The sequence below is a fragment of the Callospermophilus lateralis genome, chromosome 18, assembly GCF_048772815.1.
Source record: "Callospermophilus lateralis isolate mCalLat2 chromosome 18, mCalLat2.hap1, whole genome shotgun sequence".
Taxonomy (NCBI): domain Eukaryota; kingdom Metazoa; phylum Chordata; class Mammalia; order Rodentia; family Sciuridae; genus Callospermophilus; species Callospermophilus lateralis.
In genome coordinates this window covers 14,608,171-14,625,927 of record NC_135322.1, presented here as the reverse complement: position 1 = coordinate 14,625,927, position 17,757 = coordinate 14,608,171, and the positions used below count along the sequence as shown (strand labels likewise).

The 17,757-nt window shown below is 54.3% G+C and overlaps 3 protein-coding genes across 3 annotated transcripts; 2 read left to right on the top strand and 1 right to left on the bottom strand.

Annotated features, from left to right (window-relative positions):
- Nucleotides 1-69: 69 nt before the first annotated feature.
- Paf1 (PAF1 component of Paf1/RNA polymerase II complex) lies at nt 70-5,215 on the bottom strand. Its single transcript, XM_076838486.2, has 14 exons — nt 4,411-5,215; nt 3,900-3,929; nt 3,711-3,803; nt 3,341-3,462; nt 3,184-3,250; nt 2,984-3,085; nt 2,793-2,898; nt 2,646-2,714; nt 2,461-2,564; nt 2,262-2,378; nt 2,034-2,162; nt 894-999; nt 696-786; nt 70-617 (listed from the first exon to the last, which is right to left on the bottom strand). The coding sequence occupies exons 1-14, from the start codon at nt 4,455-4,457 to the stop codon at nt 217-219; spliced, it is 1,584 nt and encodes a 527-aa protein (XP_076694601.1). The 5' UTR covers nt 4,458-5,215; the 3' UTR covers nt 70-216.
- Med29 (mediator complex subunit 29) lies at nt 4,966-8,260 on the top strand. The gene is made up of 4 exons (XM_076838487.1): nt 4,966-5,224; nt 5,750-5,808; nt 5,981-6,065; nt 7,935-8,260. Exons 1-4 carry the CDS (start codon nt 5,009-5,011, stop codon nt 8,175-8,177), a joined length of 603 nt encoding a protein of 200 aa, XP_076694602.1. The 5' UTR covers nt 4,966-5,008; the 3' UTR covers nt 8,178-8,260.
- Nucleotides 8,261-14,860: 6,600 nt separating this feature from the next.
- Nucleotides 14,861-17,357, top strand: Zfp36 (ZFP36 ring finger protein). The gene is made up of 2 exons (XM_076838916.1): nt 14,861-15,030; nt 15,755-17,357. The coding sequence occupies exons 1-2, from the start codon at nt 14,989-14,991 to the stop codon at nt 16,688-16,690; spliced, it is 978 nt and encodes a 325-aa protein (XP_076695031.1). The 5' UTR covers nt 14,861-14,988; the 3' UTR covers nt 16,691-17,357.
- Nucleotides 17,358-17,757: the final 400 nt, after the last annotated feature.

The window sequence follows — 17,757 nt, the reverse complement described above, 5'->3', positions numbered from 1 at the left end:
GTCCTTGAGCATGGGGCGGGGGGCGGGGGATGGTGGTTGAATTGAGACCAAAGGCGCTGGGAAGATACATCAAGAGAAGTTGACTTTATTAACAGCAAAGGTTGGTGTGGGGGGGAGGGGTGGTGACAAATAAAGTGAAGGGCTCACAAATAGACCACTAGAAAAGTGCCTTGCTCTGAGCATGTGTCTGTGCTTCCCCTCTGAAGGGTCTGGGGCTCAGTCACTATCGCTGTCAGCCTCACTGGAATCAGAAGCTGCAGCTTCACTGCCATCTTCCTGGGCCGAGTGTTCACTGCCACTGGGGAAGGGGCTGGCGCTCCGGCTCCGCTGGCCACCCCCATCACTGCCACTGTCCGAATCATTGTCACTGCCACCTCCGGCCCGTCCTCTGTCCTCATCATCAGAGTCCGCATCATCCTCCGAATCCGCATCACTACCAAAGATCTCCTCTTTGTCCCGAGCAGCCCGAGCTTCATCCTCACTGCTCTCGTCCTCACCACTTCCACTCTTGTCACTTGCCTCCTCCCTGTCACCTTCCTCTCGTTCACTCTCACTGCCTGAGCGCTCGTCCTCGCTGCCCTCCTTCTCACTGCTGCTGCCCTTCTCGTTCTCCTCATCTGTGAGGGAGCAGAAAGAGGTGAGACCCAATTTCCTGCCCTCTTGAGGTTCCCAGGGTCTGGCCTGTTCCTCATTACCTGAGCCCCCAGCTTCTTTCTCTTCTGCCTCCATCTCCTCCTCCTCTTCCTCCTCTGGTTCGTGGTTTTCCAGCTGGGCCTTCCGTGCCTCCTAGAAGCGGCAGGATTGGGAAGAAGGGTCTTCTGTCAGGCTTCTTCTATCCTTCTCACCCACCACTGCCCTCCCTAAGGGTGCCCTGGTCCAGTGGTGCTTATTACCTGGGCTTCTAATTCCTTCTCATTCATGTCCCGGTGTTTGACCACAAGCAGGGCATTGGTGCCTGACTGAACTCCAGCCTTGGCCCGGCGCTTACTAAGGCGGACCCTGCAGTGGACAAATTGTACAAGTATAGAAAATGTGTCTTAAGACCCCTGAGGGGTCTGGTCTGACTTAAGTTCCCAGTCAGTGCTTGGCCCAGAGCACACCAGTGAAAGGATAAACTAGTTGTGATATGTGTATATGTGGTATATTCGTGTGTGTGTGTGTATTAAATACCAATACTTAAAAGCCAGGAGAAGCAGGGCTGGGACATGGCTCTGTGTTAAGAGTGCACCCCAGAATTAAAACCAGAAGAAGATGGATTTCTGGCTTTTGAAAAACAGGCATTTAGTAATGGGGTTGCAGCGCAGTGGCAGAGCGCTTGCCTAGCATATATGAGGCACTGGGTTTGATCCTCAATACCACATAAAAACAAATAAAATTAAGGCCTTCTGTCCATTTACAAGTACCAAAAAAAAAACAAAAAAACAGGCATTTAGGGCCCTACTAGACCTTTCTTACCCAACAGAGTGACAAAAGATGACAGATGTCCCTTAGAAGCTGCCAAGAGTTCCAGGTCACCCTGAGCCCACCAGCGCTCTCTGTTCAGTCTTTCACATTTCCTGCCTGGCTTTTGTATCAGAATTTCTGATCCCTCCTTTAAACAAAAATTCAGGTCATGCTTTCCCAACCTAGGACCCTGACACAGCAGTTAACTCTAAGTCCTTAGTGAAGAGTTTGGGGGTCACCTTTGAAAATGGTTATCAAGTGTTACACTTAAAATATATATGCCAATGTTATATATTCCTTATACCATAGCTATGTACTTTCACATGAAATTTTATATTAATAACAGTGTATCAGGAAAGTTGGCTGTCCACCATCCACAAAAGCTCTAAAGGTTTCCTGCATTACTTGAACATTTTCTTTCTGACTTCTTGTATTAGAGCCAGGTCCAGCCCATGTAGGTGAGCAGGTTCCTGCTGCTCTTGTTTACAATGCATAAATCCAAAAGGCACAAATGACCTCCAGGATGGTTCTTGTATACCTCAGTGTCTTGAAAAGCACAGAACCAGGCTAATTGGGAGTGTGCTGAGTACCTGGTCTCCAACTCATTGTAGTAAACTCCATCACCCTCTCGAAAGATGAAGAAGTAGTTTTCCTCATAGCCCTTGCTAGCCTTGTTCTTCACATTCCAGTTGTACTCCCGAGCAATCTTGTAGTCATACCTGAGAATGACAGAACAGAGTCAGTCCCATTTTCATCTCTGACAAGGAGAAAAGGAGACATACTTGTCAATTCCTAAAACCTAACCCCAACCCACGCACACATCATCTGGTGCATAGTCCATCTCCTCCTCCTGGTCCCGTTTTCGTTTCTTCAGTGTCTCTTCCACAGGTAGGAAATAGGCCACAAACTGGTTCCCTTCCTCATCCATCATGCCCCTAGTTGGGAGAAGAGGGATGTTAAAGAGTGAGGCAGAGAGAGAAGGAGGAGCAGGTGAAGGTAAACAGCAGAACCACTGACCTGATCATGGCCTGAGACATCATCTCCAATGCAGCTGCACCACTTGTGTCCTTGGGAGCTGGATCTGAGTCAAAGATTACCTGAGCACATGGGTTGATCCACATCTGGGGGAATGGAGGGCACTGGGTTAGTTGGTACAGACAGACATGGGAGACCATCCCTCAACCTCTTGCCCTAGGCCTGACCTTAAAGTCTGGGAATACAGGCATGACCTCCACTGGTGTCACTCGAGGCTTGCTGTAATGCTGGGAGATCTAATGGGAGCAAAAACAGAGTGAGGGGAAGTGCTCAAGTCACACTTCTGATTCTCCCCACCCTAGTCCTTCAATTACTGATTTCTGGGCATCCTCAAAAGTCTTCTCGATGGCCGTGATCTGGCTATCCCTATCTTTATATATTTCTTCCTCAGTGAACTGCTGCTTCACAGAAACCCCAATCCTAGGAGTGAAGACAATAAACTTTAGGGACCACTGGACTTAGCGAGAAATCTCCACATTCCCCCATCCTTCCCATCTCAACTTACTTGACCTCAGGTTTCTCATTAGAGATGCCATAACGGTTGAATTCAGTGGAAATGTACTCTGTCTTCCGCATCCATGGCACTACTTTTGCATGTTGCTGGGATCTGGGGTTGGAGATGAGGTACTTTAGAACCCCATGCAGGACTTCCTGTTTGCAGAGCCTATCCCAGCCAGACCCAGTACCTAGTTGGCACCTGCTCACCTCTTAGAGCTGGTGGGAGCCTGAATCTCCTCTTCTAAAAGCTTCTCATCAGCTGGATCCAGGAGAACTAGAAAGGGAAGAGGCAGGACCACCATGAAGGAAGCCCAAGCCTGGCCTCTTATGGTCTAGAGTAGACCAACCCTGTCTTCCCACGAACCATTTGGATCAATGCGGTAGGTGTCGGGGTTGATGAGGTCAATGGTGACTCCCAGATCTGGCTCAGTCAGGAGGTCATGTTTGTGCTGTTTCTCTAAGGAGGTCGCTTTATACTGGACAAACCTGGGTAAGGAAACATGTCCACTGTGGATTTCTGATATCAGCTCTATCCCTCTCTTCCCTGCTTCCCAGAAGCTAAGCTCTGGGGAGAATCTCAGATGCTACTTGCTCCATCCATGAGTATTTACTGAGCACCTGCTACTATGGCTGGGTAGGTACCGAGTAGACCCAGAGAAAGAGAAGTAAAGAGCCTAAGCAACCTTAGGCTCCTCATTTCTGAGTAGTTTCCCCATCCCTGATCTTAATCTCACCTGTTCTGGTCAAAAGGGTATGTGATGAACTTGGGGTCGAAGGGGATGTCAGGGAGACTATTGCAATACTTGACTCGGCAGACCACTCCAGATCTAGGAAAACAAGAACTCAAAATTTGGCCCATGCTGCCCCACTTTTGCTCCCAGCTCCCACGCCCACTTCTCCAGGGAAATCACAGTGGGGCTCACCTCTCAGGTAGAGTCCGGTGGGAATTGGGCCTGGTGGAGAAAAAAAGAGACTGATGGAACGAAGGAGTGAACAGGGGTTGATAGAGGAGTAAAAGAGGTTTCTCCAAGCTTCTAAGAGATGCACCCATTTTGGGGTGGGGGCAAGCATTCGATTCCGTTTCGCGGAGTGTCCCCAAAAGCTTTCAATCCAGTGTTTTTAATAAAAAACCACGTACTCAATCGTTTTGGGAAGAATGGTTTCCAAACGTTTAACTGGAGTGATCTAAGCGCTCAATCGGCCGGAGCGCTTCCAGAGGAGTAATTCCTTAATTCGGGGGCAGGGGAGGAAGGGGCAACACCGGAGTCCCAGGAGGAGCCCGCCCCCTCCGTCAAAGGTAAGCGCTCGGTGACCTCGCGGGCAGCCCTGGGGGGCCAATGACGATGTGGGCAGATACCCTCACCCGACCCCCGCCTTGCTGAAGCCCTGGGAGACGTAGAGGAGAGGGGTAGAGCCAGGTAGCGTGGCGCCTACCTGTGGCCATCCTCCCGCTGGGCCTGGGTCTGGATGGTGGGCGCCATAGCGACGAGGCGACGGCGGCCCGAACGGGGTCCTTGCTGCGCCGCGGGCAGACGCGGAGGGGCGTGCCGACCTCCGTGGACGCCTGACCTGAGGCAGGACTCAGGATGACGCCGTTCTCTGAGGGGGAGGGCTAGGGTGAGAGGCTGGAGGGAAGAGCTTTGGGCAAGACTCAGGAGAACGCTCAGGCAGCGCCACAGGCGGACTCACAGCTCCGGCTCCACCAACTGCCGCCAAGACGCTAAGGACCCGACAGGTCGCCTCAGGCCGCAAAGCCTTCCGGGAAATAGAGTCCGGATCAGAAACACGCACGGATTGGAGAGCTTCTGGGTAAAGGGTGGAGCCATGGAGGGAAAACGTCTTGTGATTGGCGAAAAGAAATCCTAGTCTGGCCGTCGGATTTGAGACTGATGGAAGGTGGGGGCATCTCCTCTCCTTTCATTGGTTAAACTGTCTGAAGGCGGAGCTAACTAGTAAACGGGGCCTACCGATGGAGACACTGAAACCCGGGAGCAGCACTTGTGACGCACTTCCGGCGCTCTAAGCAAGGAAGATGGCTGCGCCCCAGCAGCAGGCTTCAGTGGCTTCCTCAGCTGGTAGTGTATCGGGTCCGGGTTCCACTGGTGGCCCGGGTTCCCAGCAGCAGCCGCAACCGCCAGCACAACTGGTGGGACCTGCCCAAAGCGGTCTCCTGCAGCAACAACAACAGGACTTCGATCCTGTGCAGCGCTATAAGATGCTCATCCCGCAGCTGAAGGAGAGTCTACAGGTGATCGATCGGGAGCTGTGAGGAGAATGCAGGATTTGGCAGTCTGATTCCAAGAGGGCGTGCTGAGGGGTGGTTTAGTTGTGGAGAGATCGTAGTAGGGAAGAGGAAAAAGACGTTCATTTTTGTGATGCCAAAGCGAAGCTCTGTGGAGTGACATTGTGGGGCGGGATCAATGTAGATGTTGAGGCTGGGATTGGCCAGAACTTGAGTGGGAAGGGGTGTAAGGGGAAAGCCCGCCTCTGGTCGTTAAAGCCTGTGGAAAGGAGTGTCTATTCGTAGCTTCTGCCCGTGATTGATGGATAATGGAGATTGTTGGTGAAAACCCAGGCGAGGGCAGGCTTCCGGGAAAATACCAGTGTCTGATATAGGAATGGAAATCAGCATTATTCTGGAGTGTCAGGAGGGAGATGCCAAATGAAGAGGAGGACTAAGGCTGGGTGTTATCTCAAGGAAGAGCGTAGATCTAACAAAATTATCCTCTCTGTTTCTCTATCTCCCTCATCTTTTTCTTTCTTTTTAAACTAGACCTTGATGAAGGTTGCAGCGCAGAACTTGATTCAGAACACTAACATTGACAATGGACAGTAAGTGCAGCCCTCTTTCCCCAAGATATCCTCCCCCCACCACCCTCCTAATTTCAAGCTCTGCTTCAGATCCCCTGGGCCTGTCCCTGGTTTCCTGATGAACACTTAGTTGTGTAGACCCTGGTGCCCCAAAGATTGGAAATCCATTCCCCTCTTTTCTCCCGGATGCTAGAAAGAGCAGCGATGGACCCATACAGCGCTTTGACAAGTGCCTGGAGGAGTTCTACGCACTCTGTGACCAGCTGGAGCTGTGTCTGGTAAGGGGTCTTCTGGGCACTGGGTGCCCACAATCTTACCTCAGTCCCTGGGACCTTCATGAACCATCAGTTGGCTCATTCACTGGGTACCTCCTCTGGGACAGACCTGGGCTTCATCTGATGCTGGAGACACACTGTTGCCCTGATCCTTGCTCTCACAGAACTTGCAGTTTAGTGCAGTGACAAGTGTAACCCCAAACAGGGACAACTCACAGTGGTCAAGGCTGTGATGGGAGAAGTCCAGGCCACAGTGGTTGGGGCTGTGAAATGGAGCACAGGTAGTGGTGTCAGGGCTAGGATGGAAGGCAGCTGAGGGGATGTGGAAGCATGGGTTGAGGGTAGAGAGAGAGTGGTTCAGGGAAGGCTGCTGAGGAGAGCACATTGGAGAGAGATCAGAACAAAGAACAGAGAGTGCAGGAGATGAGAGGTAGGCCTCTAATCAGACCAACTTCCTGTGAGCCTTGGAAAATAGAGTTTCAGAGAAAACTCAGCAAGATCATGCATGGAAAGTACATACCCATCATACTAGGTATATGGCAAGTGTTTCCTATAGTATTATCATTCTGGACCAGGTGTTAAAGGCCAGGCAGAATTGAGAAGTGGTTGGGGTAACACTGTGTTCCAGCCAGGAACAACTTATGCTTTAAATTTCAGGAGATTATTAGGAGATTCAGTCTGGCTCAGGTGTAGTAGGAGTGGAATTTTGAATATAACGCTGAGGGCACTGGGGAGCCATGGAGGATTTCAGGTAAGGGAGAACATGGAACAGTTTGCTTTTTAGTAATATAATATGCTTCTGGCTGCCAAAAGAAGACTTTGTAAGAGAAGTTGAGTAAAGAACTTACAGTTTAGTGAGGCCCAAGGATGCAACCAGAGTGGGGCTGATGAACTGCCTCACCCAACACCTTCAGTGCCCTGGTTCCCATGTTCCCAGTTCCCTGGTTCCTCACTTCTTTAGGAAGAACTTGGGAGCTTCTAAGTTTTGTCAGGCCACAGGACAGATGGGCTGTTAAGGGAGGACTTTCCAGGATGGGACCCAGGGCTCTGGTAGGAATGGTAGAATCATCTGAGATGGAGACCCATGAGAAACAACAGTTTGATGGGAGAATATGAGGGAAGGGGCCTAGGAATACAAGGGAAGCTAAGGACAGGGGTGTGTGCACCATCATTGAGGTGGGAGCCCAGTGTGTGGGGATGACTGCTGAGGGATCATGGGGAGTGGAAGGAGACTGGAGACTGCTGCTCCAGTCTTGAGTAGAGTGACAAGAACCTGGTAGGAGTGACCAAACAAGTAGGAGAAAATCAATGGCAGGTGCCATCAGAGAAGCCACTGCCAATGCTAAGCTTGGGTTAAGACAGTAACAGTCATAATAACCGACAATGATCAGTTAGTACTTCAAATGATGTACTAGGGCCAGGTGCTGATGCACACCTGTAATCCCAGCAGCTCCGGAGGCTGAAGTTCAAAGCCAGCCTCAGCAACTTAGCAACTCAGTGAGACCCTGTCTCTAATAAAATATAAAAAACAGGCTGGGGATGCAGCCCAGTAGTTAAGTGCCCCTGGGTTCCATCCTCCATAAAAGAAAAGAAATGATGCACTAGGATCTGGGCCTCAACACACCTGTTCTTACTGTTCTTACCTATGAGGTCAAAAGAGGTAGTCCTTAAACCCATTTCCCAGAGGAGGAAACTGAGTCTCAGAGAAGAGCAGTCGCTTGCTTCAGGTCACCCAGCCAGTGATTGGCAGGGCCCAGCTCTGAGTCCCAAGACCTTAGGACTCCAAAGATCTAGCAGGCTGGCCCCCAGGGGGTGGGGGACCCTGTGTACCTAGAGTGAGGCTGATGCTGCACCCCTGCCTCTTGTCCACAGCGCCTGGCGCATGAGTGCCTTTCACAGAGCTGTGACAGTGCCAAGCACTCTCCGACCCTGGTGCCCACAGCCACCAAGCCAGATGCCGTGCAGCCTGACAGCCTGCCCTACCCACAGTACCTGGCCGTCATCAAAGCCCAGATTGCCTGTGCCAAGGACATTCATACGGCCCTGCTGGACTGTGCCAACAAGGTCACAGGCAAGACGCCTGCACCACCTACTGGCCCCGGGGGCACCCTCTGAGATGGCATGGCAGGGAGCGGGGCTGGCATTGGGGGATAAGGCGGGCAGACAAAGAATGAAGATTGGCCTAAGCCAAAAAGCCCGAGTTGTGTCTCATTTCTCCTTCTTCCCTGAGCATTGCGGATTGGAGCCAGCAGGGGGCAGCAGAGGCCAGCAGGGAGAACAACAGGACCCAACCCCGCCTCTACTGCTATCCTTCTCCCCTCCCTGGGCTAGTATGGACTTTGAACTGAGCCTTCTTGATGACCTTTGTTCCAGGGGCCCTACCCCTGCCTGGTGTAGGTGTGGCGTGGGTGTGGTCTCCTGGCTGGGCCCTTCCCTCTCAGTCTTCCCTGGAGTTTGGTCAGTTGAGGGTGATTTGTGTCTGTTTCTTTCTCCAGCTGTTCCTGTCTCCTGTGTTGTTTCTCTCTCTCTCTCTCTCATCTTTCTCTGCCCCATTTCAGTCTCTGCCCCTGTGGTTTTCTGTATCCCTGTCTCTAACAGTCAGTCCTCTTTGGCTGCCCCCAACTCCTTGCTGGCACTCTTGTCTATGAAGAAAGCCAGAAACCTTGGGTTTCTTGGTGCTAAGGGAAGGGCATCATTTCTAGGGACCACAGCCAAGCCCGGAAACCCTCAGCATCTCCCACATTAGCCCAGCCTGCAAGATCTTGAGCCCAAGAAAGAAGAAGTGGAGGAGCTGAGGCCCTAACCTCAACATGCCTGATTGGGGAGCAACCCAGGCCCTGGCCCTGCGTCAGCGGAACACCAATGTGGGCCATTGTGCAATCTGTGGGGCAGCCTGGCCCAGCTGATGCCTGGGTCCCTGTATTTTTAGCCCAAAGGAGAAGTGAAAAGGCCCCAGTGGTGTGAATCATCAGTCCTGGGGAAGAACCCAGCTCCGGGAAGCAGGCCCTGGGGAGGGGGCTTGAGGGAGGGAGGGAGTGCCCCACCAGGCTTCCCCTGTCCCCAACAGCCGAACAGCTTCGGGGGAAGCTCAGCCATGGCCGTCAGGCCTGGGCAAGTGCCAGGCAGAGCTACCACCCTAGGCCCAGCTGTTGGGGTGTGAAAGGCCCGGTGACTCAGCCTGGTCGGGGAACTGCCCCACCCAACACCTTCAGTGCCCTGGTTCCCATGTCACCACCCAACAGCCTCCTCTCCTGTACCCCATGTTTGTAAGGAAACCCCGAGACCATGGAGACCTCTGTGATTCACTGTCCCATACTGGGAAACTGGAATTCGGCCCAGCTGTGTGTGTACATCCCAGGAAATTCCTTCCCTGAGCTTCCTTGAAGCACTGGTGCTCAGGCAGGAAGGCAAGCTGAAGCGCTGACCGCAGGTGGCCGTCTTCTTCAGGGAAGCCTTAGCTCAGCCCCTGTCTGATTCAATCAGCTTTTCAAACAGTTGGAACTGCGGCCCAGCCAATTTGACACATACTTGACCATCTAGCTGGGTGCAGGGGCACACACCTGTAATGCCAGTGACTGGATTGTGAGGCAGGAGAATTCCAAGTTCAAGGCCAGCCTGGGCTACTTGGTCAGACCCTGTCTCAGAAATGAAATAAAAAGGACTGTGTAGCTGAGTGGTGAGGCACCTCTGCAATGGATCCCCACTATAGCAACAAAACAAACACCATTAGTCCCTGTCCCGTGGGCACCCTCCTTACCTGTACTTAATCTCTAATAATAGTCTTCTTTCTGCCTAGCAGGATTTAGTTATCTTTAATACAACTGAAAATATGCTAACCCTGTCCCCAGCAGAGCCTACCAGCTCCCAGCCCAGGGGCACACGTCACATACTGGCAGAGATGTGTCAGTTCATGAGCATATGTGCAAGACAGGTACAGCTGGCTCCACTGGGTGGTGTCAACGTGACATCACAGGTGAGGGAATAACATCCCAGCACCCAGGAGACAAGGCCAGAGTGCAAAAACCACACCTAGGAGACACCATAGGCAGTGGGTGATGCAGCGCAGACAGTGGAACACAGGCTGAGCATCTTGTGTGGGCCAAGCTCTGCAGTGCGACCCAAGAACACTGTGCTGATCCTTGAGAGAGAGCATAAAAAATAAGGCATGGTAGATCAACACGCTATTCAGGAGGCTGAGGCAGAAGGATCACAAGTTCAAAGCCAGCCTGGGCAATTTAGTGAGACCCTGTCTCAAAAAGTAAAGAAATAAAAAGGGCTGGGGATGTGGCTCAGAGGTAACAAGCCCCTAAGTTCAATACCCAGCACTGCAAAAGAAAAGAAAAAAAGACTGGCATATTGAGAATTGTCAATTTATTGAAAACCCTCATTGGGTAGTCATCCTGTGAACATCATTTGGGTTTATAATTAGATGTAACATGTTTATTATGTTCAAGTGATGATAAGGTTATTTAAATTGGAGGGCTGGTGGTGTGGCTCAATGGTAGAGATGCACTTAATATGTGTGGGACCCTGGATTTGATTTTCAAAACCAAAAAGACAAAAACAAAAAAACCAAGCACCAGGTACAATGGTACATGCCTGAAATTCCAGCTACCCTGGAGGTTAAGGCAGGAGGATCGCTTGGGCCCAGGAGTTCAAAACCAGCCTGGGTTATGTAATAAACTCCATTCCTGTCTCAAAACAAAAAAATCCTTAATAGAGGTCAAGGCAGGCCTCACTGACGTGCTAGAGTCAACTTGAAGGAGGGGGAATCCACTTGAGAGCATTCCAGGGAGAGAAGTGCAATGCAAAGGCCCTGAGGCAGGAATGTGCTGGTGAGTTGACCCACCAATGAGGAGGCTTGGAGTCTTGATGAAGGAGCAGGGATAGGACAGGAAGCCCCAGCAGATTATCCAGTGAGGACTTGACTTTGCTAGGTTGTTAGGCACAGAGGGAGGGTGTAGGACCTGGTGCTCAGGGGGGTGTGCATGACATACATGCACAGCCACCACACAACACACATGAGGCAGCACAGACTATGGGCACCGTACAGACGCACACCACCCTCACCCCCTCACCGTCCAGCAGAGACTAGCAGAACCCACCACCCCACTACCTGATGCCCCAGGGACCCCATCCCATTGGCAGTCCCACAAACAAACTCTAAATTGAATAACTCAACCATGTGAATACACAAACAACCCTCTAACCACCACTTTGCCCGCTATCTCTCACCCCATCGCAGACTTTGCCCATCAGGGCTGAGTCAGCTCTGCCCTCAGCCCAGTGGCAGCAGCACCTCACCAGCTGGGGACAGATAAGACTGGCTCAGACACAGCTTCTCAGGTGCGGGTGTGTGCATGTCTGCGCTGCCCACAGAGGCAGACACACCAACAGCCACATGGAGCAGGGCGCCAGCCACTCTCCCCATCATGTGCGCTGTCGACGTCAGACACCAAAGTTCACCAATTTCACTGCCTTGTGACTGGGCCACAGAGGAACTTCATCCAGACTCTAGCCTAATGTGTCGTCATGCACATGCAGCCTCAGGCACACCCACAGCTAAGGACAGACCGTGAACAGCACTCATACACCTAAGAAGCATACACACTGAGCCACAGCTGCAGTCACCTAGAGGGACTTCAAGATCATGAAATCACCTAGCTTCAAGGATATCTGCAGACCCCCAGCCACACAAGCGGGTACAGTCAGTCCCTGGCCAGCCCAGGCACCTTAGTCACTCCAGATCCCACAGTGGCTCAGAGCTAGGTACGATGGCAGAGGTATGGACAGTGCCGTCCCATAAATCCAACTCAAAGACGGCTGCAGAGCAATGGCAATTCACGGCCTCCCCACATCCAGTTGGCTCCAGCGCTGGTGGTTAGTCAATCTATTACACAGATAGATGGTTTCACATGTTTATTCACAGAGTCCTGTCCTTGGGGATCACATGCACACGGCCCTTCACACAGGAAACCGGCACACTCAAGTCCCACACCTACTTCCCCAACTGCAACCCCAGGCGCCCTGACCTCCTCCCCCAGAGGTGCAGGGCACACACCTGCAGGAGCACACTATTCACACTAGTGGTGCACACCAGCAGTCCCACACCGGGGCACACACGGCCAGCCCTAGCCTTGGCCACACCCGCGGCCGCCCAGGCAATCACGCCGGGCACACACGCAGCCGGGCACACGTGCCGTGAGTACACCGGCCCCTGCTCGCCCGCGCACTCACACGGGCTCTCACACCCCCGCCTTTCCCGTCCCCGCTTGTTTTTCTGGAAACTCTGCTCTCCGTTCTCCTCCCCCTGGGCCGGAAGTGCTCGTTGTATTTTTAGCCTCTCTGGTTTCCGCCCCCTTTCTCCCCCCCACCCCTGCCCGCCCGCCCAGGACCCGATCGGGGCGCCCAGCCCGGGACCCCGGCCACGTCCCTCCCCACCGTCAATCCAGAGGGGATTCCCGGGGCCGCTGGAGCCGCGGATTTTCCCGCTGGCTACGTGGGGAGCGGGGAGGAGTCCTGCCGTGAACTTCCTCCCGGCCTGGGCGCTGGGGGCAGGGCACCCGACTCCTGGGCCGAGAGGGGAGGGTCCGGGCCCGGGTGCGAGCGAGACGCGCCGGGGGCCGCAGCCCTGCGGGCGACGGAGGAGGGCCTGGGGCCTCGACCCTCGCGTGTCCTGGCAGGCGACGCCCAGGCCCAGCTTCCAGAGCCTCCCACGTCGGCCTGGAGTTTGGGGGAAGCAGGGGTCGTCCCGCCCTGCGAGAGTGGCCCGATCCCTAGCGTCCAACTCTGGTCCCGATGACTCAGCAGATGGCACAGGGGAGGGGGGCCGGGCCGACTCAGGAGTGGGAAGGGCTCCCTGTCTCCAGGGAATCGAAACTGGACTCCCTCCCCCTGGACCGTGGCCAGAGCGGACCCGGGCTGCCCCCCACTCAGGTTTTCCCCTCTAGTCCCTGGAGCGACAGCGACGGCGCTGGGCTGGGCGGGAGGCAGGTCCCGGGGCCCCTCCTCGCGCCCCCCTCCCGCCACTCTTCCCCTGGTCCTCGGAGGCTCTGTTTACAGCAGACAGGAGCCCTGGTTACAGGAGAGGAACCCGGGCGTCCCGGCTGAGCCTCCTCGTCACGGCTTCCAGGAAGCCCCCTCCCCCGCCCCCTGCGAGTGAGTCACGGGCGAGCGGGAGGCCGCAACCGTGCCAAAGCCGCCCGCGGCCCGCCCCGCTCACGGGACCGATCTAGGAAGGCCCCTTGGCCTCAGAAAGCACCACATTAGGGATTCCCCCCGTGCTACGACGAGGCAAGTTGGCTAGAGCCTGGCCAGATCTCCCCACCTCAATACAAGCCCGCGGCGCAGCGTGCAAGAATGAACTTTCCACCATTATCACTCCGCTTCACGGCAATGATTTCTATCTACCCCTGTCTTTTCTCTCAAGGCAGCCAGCTCATCAAGATTCCCCCCAAAAGGTCAATTTACTTCCCAGATCTTAAAGAGTTTTCACTCCGGGCAATCCTTTGAAAATAAAGGGCTTGCCAATGTGGGGGATGATCCTTGAAAATGGAGAATTGTTCTGCAAGGCACCCTCATTGTAAGTCCCATTCAACCGTTGAGGAAAGCCCACGGCGACCATCTCTAAAAACTGTTGAATCCAGGCCGTCCTCCTCCACGATAAAGAACCCCCGCCGATCCAGTCCCCCCCACCCATCTTTAATTTTAAATGTCTTGGAATCTGGTGGCTGAGGTTCACTACCTTTAAAAGGAAGTAACTTGACCTCGGTTTCTTTGTGCTTAAAATGGGTATAATACCTCCCTGAGAGGTGGCGGGGATTGAGTTAATGTATGTAAAGCATTTACACAATGGCCCACCCCAAAGAAATTAGAAGTGCCCTTATCAGCGTCAGCAGGAGGTGCCACAGCTGCCCATTTCAACCTGGCCAGGTAGCCCGGACCTCACCCAACCCCCACCCCCCCTGAATGGGACGAGGAGAGTAGTCAGGTCTGCCGATCTGGGCTATTGGTGATGCTGCACCAAGTAAGGTCTGCGAAGAGAATTCCCTTCCAAAAGGTCTGTGGTCTCGGCTCTTCCTTTTGCCCCTGCAGATTTCTGTCTCTCTGCAGGTGTTTCTCACTGTTTTTCTCTTTTTTTTCTTATGTGCCTCTCCCGTGTCGTTTTTCCTTCTGAATCTATCTCTCAGGGGCCATCTCTGGTTTCCCCACTTCTTCCTCCCTCCTCTTCTTCCCTTCCTCTTCTGTACCTTCGTTTTTTGTTTGTTTTTGATTTGGGACTAGGCATTGAACCCAGGGTGCTTTGCCACTGAGCTACATCCCCAGCTTTCTTTTTTTCTTTTTCTTTTCTTTCTTTCTTTTTTTTTTTTTTTTTTTTTTGAGACAGGGTTTCACTAAATTGCCGAGGGTCTCGCTAAATTGCTGACACTGCCCTGAAACTTGGGATTGTCCCGCCTCAGCCTCCCAGCTGGGTTACAGGTGTGCGCCTCCGCCTGGCGGGGCTAGGTCTCTAGCTGCGTGCCGCTCTTTGTTTTTCTCTCTGCATCTCGTCTTATCTCTGTCTCTTCCTCAGTCTCTCCCCTCCCCCAGAATGTCCGTCTCGCACGTGCACACGGCCTCAGCCCCTCTCTTTTGCCCCTGGAGCCATTCTCCCAGTTCCCTGGGCGCTTCAGGCTCTAGCTTCCCATCCCAGGCCCTCCCGCTGGGTCGTGGCTGCCTCCCGGCCAAGTTCAGGCGCATCCTAGCCGGGGGCGGGCGGAAGGGAACTGGTACGAGGCCCGGCGGGCCGAGCCGCGGGCGCGCGTCCGGGAAGCGCCCCTCCTGGCCCCGCCTCTCGTGACCACGCCCCCAAGCGGTCCTATAAGATGCTGGCTCTCGCCACCCGCAGCAGCCTGACTTCAGCGCTCGGACTTTTGGCCCGCCCTTCATGGCCACCCGCGCCGCCATGGATCTCACTGCCATCTACGAGGTGAGTGCCCTCCGACCGCATTCCCGGGGGACCACACGCCTGTCTACTCTTCTGGCGCCGCAAACTCGGGCCGGGGCCGTCGGCCTCCTTTCTCAGACCAGCCTGATTATCAGGACGGGAAAATAGAGCCCACAACTCCCGGGTCGCAGCCCAAACACGGGTGGGGCGGCCCTGGAGACGGAAAGCTGGCGCACTTTTCTAAAACTAGGGTTGCCTGGAAGCGGAAATGGCCCCCACACCTGGCTCACCCCTAGTTGCTGAGGGCGCGGTTTTGCGCGGAGGCGTTTCTGGGGTTGAAGTTCCACCGCGGAGGGGGGGGTTGGGACCAACTTCTGCCTCCGCTCCTAATCAGAGTTCCTAAAACCCAAGACGCGGTCTCCTAGGTCAGCTTTGCCTGGTCCCCCAGTTACGAAACTCATCCGTATCCCCGGAGGCCCAGAGGCTTCAAATTGAGGAACAGTTGTGTGCTGTAACTTTGGGACCGCTCTTAACTCCTCGGCGGCGCGGGGATGTGTTTCTGGGTCTCTCAGAATAGGCGTCAGTCGTAGATAAACCCAGAACCTCCACCGGGATCCCTGGGATCTGGAACCCAGGAGTTTCTGTAATGGGGTGGGGCTCAGGCCCGGAGCCCACAAACCGGACTGGCAGGCTCTTGTGCCGTGGGGCGGGGCGTCACCCTGCGTTTTCGGTTTTCGGGTGTCCTAACCGAACACTATTCCCACAGAGCCTCTTGTCGCTGGGCCCTGACCTGTCATCCGACCACGGAGGAACTGAGTCCTCTGGACTCTGGAGCCTGAACTCATCTGACTCCAGCAACCCTTCTGGGGTCACCTCCCGCTTGCCTGGCCGCTCTACCAGCCTTGTGGAGGGCCGCAGCTGTGGCTGGGTGCCCCCACCTCCTGGCTTTGCACCCCTTGTTCCCCGCCCGGGGCCTGAGCAGTCGCCCTCACCCACTTCGCCTACTGCCACCCCTACCACCTCCTCCCGCTACAAGACTGAACTGTGTCGGACCTTCTCAGAGAGTGGGCGCTGTCGCTATGGGGCTAAGTGCCAGTTTGCCCATGGCCTGGGTGAGTTGCGCCAGGCCAATCGCCACCCCAAGTACAAGACGGAACTCTGCCACAAATTCTACCTCCAGGGCCGCTGCCCCTACGGCTCACGGTGCCACTTCATTCACAATCTCAACGAGGACCTGGCGGCCCCTGGCCACCCCCATGTGCTGCGCCAGAGCATCAGCTTCTCTGGCTTGCCCTCTGGCCGCCGAACCTCCCCACCACCACCAGGCCTGGCAGGCCCTTCCCTGTCCTCATGTTCCTTCTCACCCTCCAGCTCCCCACCACCACCTGGGGACCTCCCACTTTCACCTTCTGCCTTCTCTGCTGCCCCTGGGACCCCTGTGACTCGAAGGGACCCCACCCCAGCCTGTTGCCCCTCTTGCAAAAGGGCCACTCCTGGCAGCATCTGGGGGCCCTTGGGTGGCCTGGCCCGGAGCCCTTCTGCACACAGCCTGGGATCTGACCCTGATGAATATGCTAGCAGCGGCAGCAGCCTGGGGGGATCCGATTCACCTGTCTTTGAGGCTGGGGTTTTTGTGCCACCTCAGCCACCTGCAGCCCCACGACGACTCCCCATCTTCAATCGAATCTCTGTTTCTGAATGACAAGTGCCTGCCTAGTAGGCATCAGCTGGATCTCAAGGGGAGGCACTTGTGCTGTGGGAACCTGGGGGATTCCTGATTTAATCAAGTGGCCCTCCCTCCACATTCCATAATGCATTAACCCCTCCCCCATGCCACCCTGGGGCAGGTCCCCAGTGTGCAAACTCAGTGTTCATGGTGTTGGGGAACAGTGTTTTCTGGGGTTCTTTAAAACATGTAGCATATTTGAGGGAACCAGTGAGTCCTCTCCCCTGCCCAACTGTCTCCTGGAATTGTTTGCTGTGAATAGTAGGCCCCTATGTCCCCTCCCATTTTTCCCTAGACCCGAGGTTCCAGTGTTTGGTGATTGGAACCTCCCCGAGGGAGAATCCTGGTGCTCAAATTTCCCTCCACAGCAAGTAGCCAAAGTTATTGCCAAATCCCTCCTCCCAAGCCAATGGGCCCCTTATTTATGACGACTTTATTTATTCTAATAAGATTTTATAGTTATTTATATATATTGGGTCGTCTGCTTCCCTTGTATTTTCCTGCCTTTTTGTAATATTGGAAACGATGGTATAATTATTGTAAGTATGCTATAATAATATATTAAGTAATATATTGTCTTAAAAATTTATTTTTGTGTTTTTGTTTTGTTTTTTTGAGATTTTTAAATAAAAGGAGTCTATCTGCAAACGAATGCTGTCTTTTTCGGGGTCTAGAGGCGGTGAGGGGAGAGGGAAGGACGGTGTAACTCAGCAGGGTAGAGTCGACTGACCTTTGCGAGCCCCAGCGCCAGAGGCACTTACCTGGCAGGAAGTGACGTCAGCGGACCCGGCCCTTCACCTGAGAGGGCGGGTCCAGGTGAGGTCACCCGTAAGAACCGGGAGAGCCAGTTCCCGGGGCGTGGAGGGCGCTGCGCTTCTGTCTCATCGGGATCCTTGACCTAGCTCGGGCGGGGACGGGATGTTTCCGTCCCCACGGGGCCAAGGGAGGCGGGCCGGGCGGAGTTGAGAGGACGGAATGTGCCGGAACGCGAGCCCAGGGCGGGCGGGGGCAGCCGGGCCGCAGAGGCGGGGGTCACCCCCGGG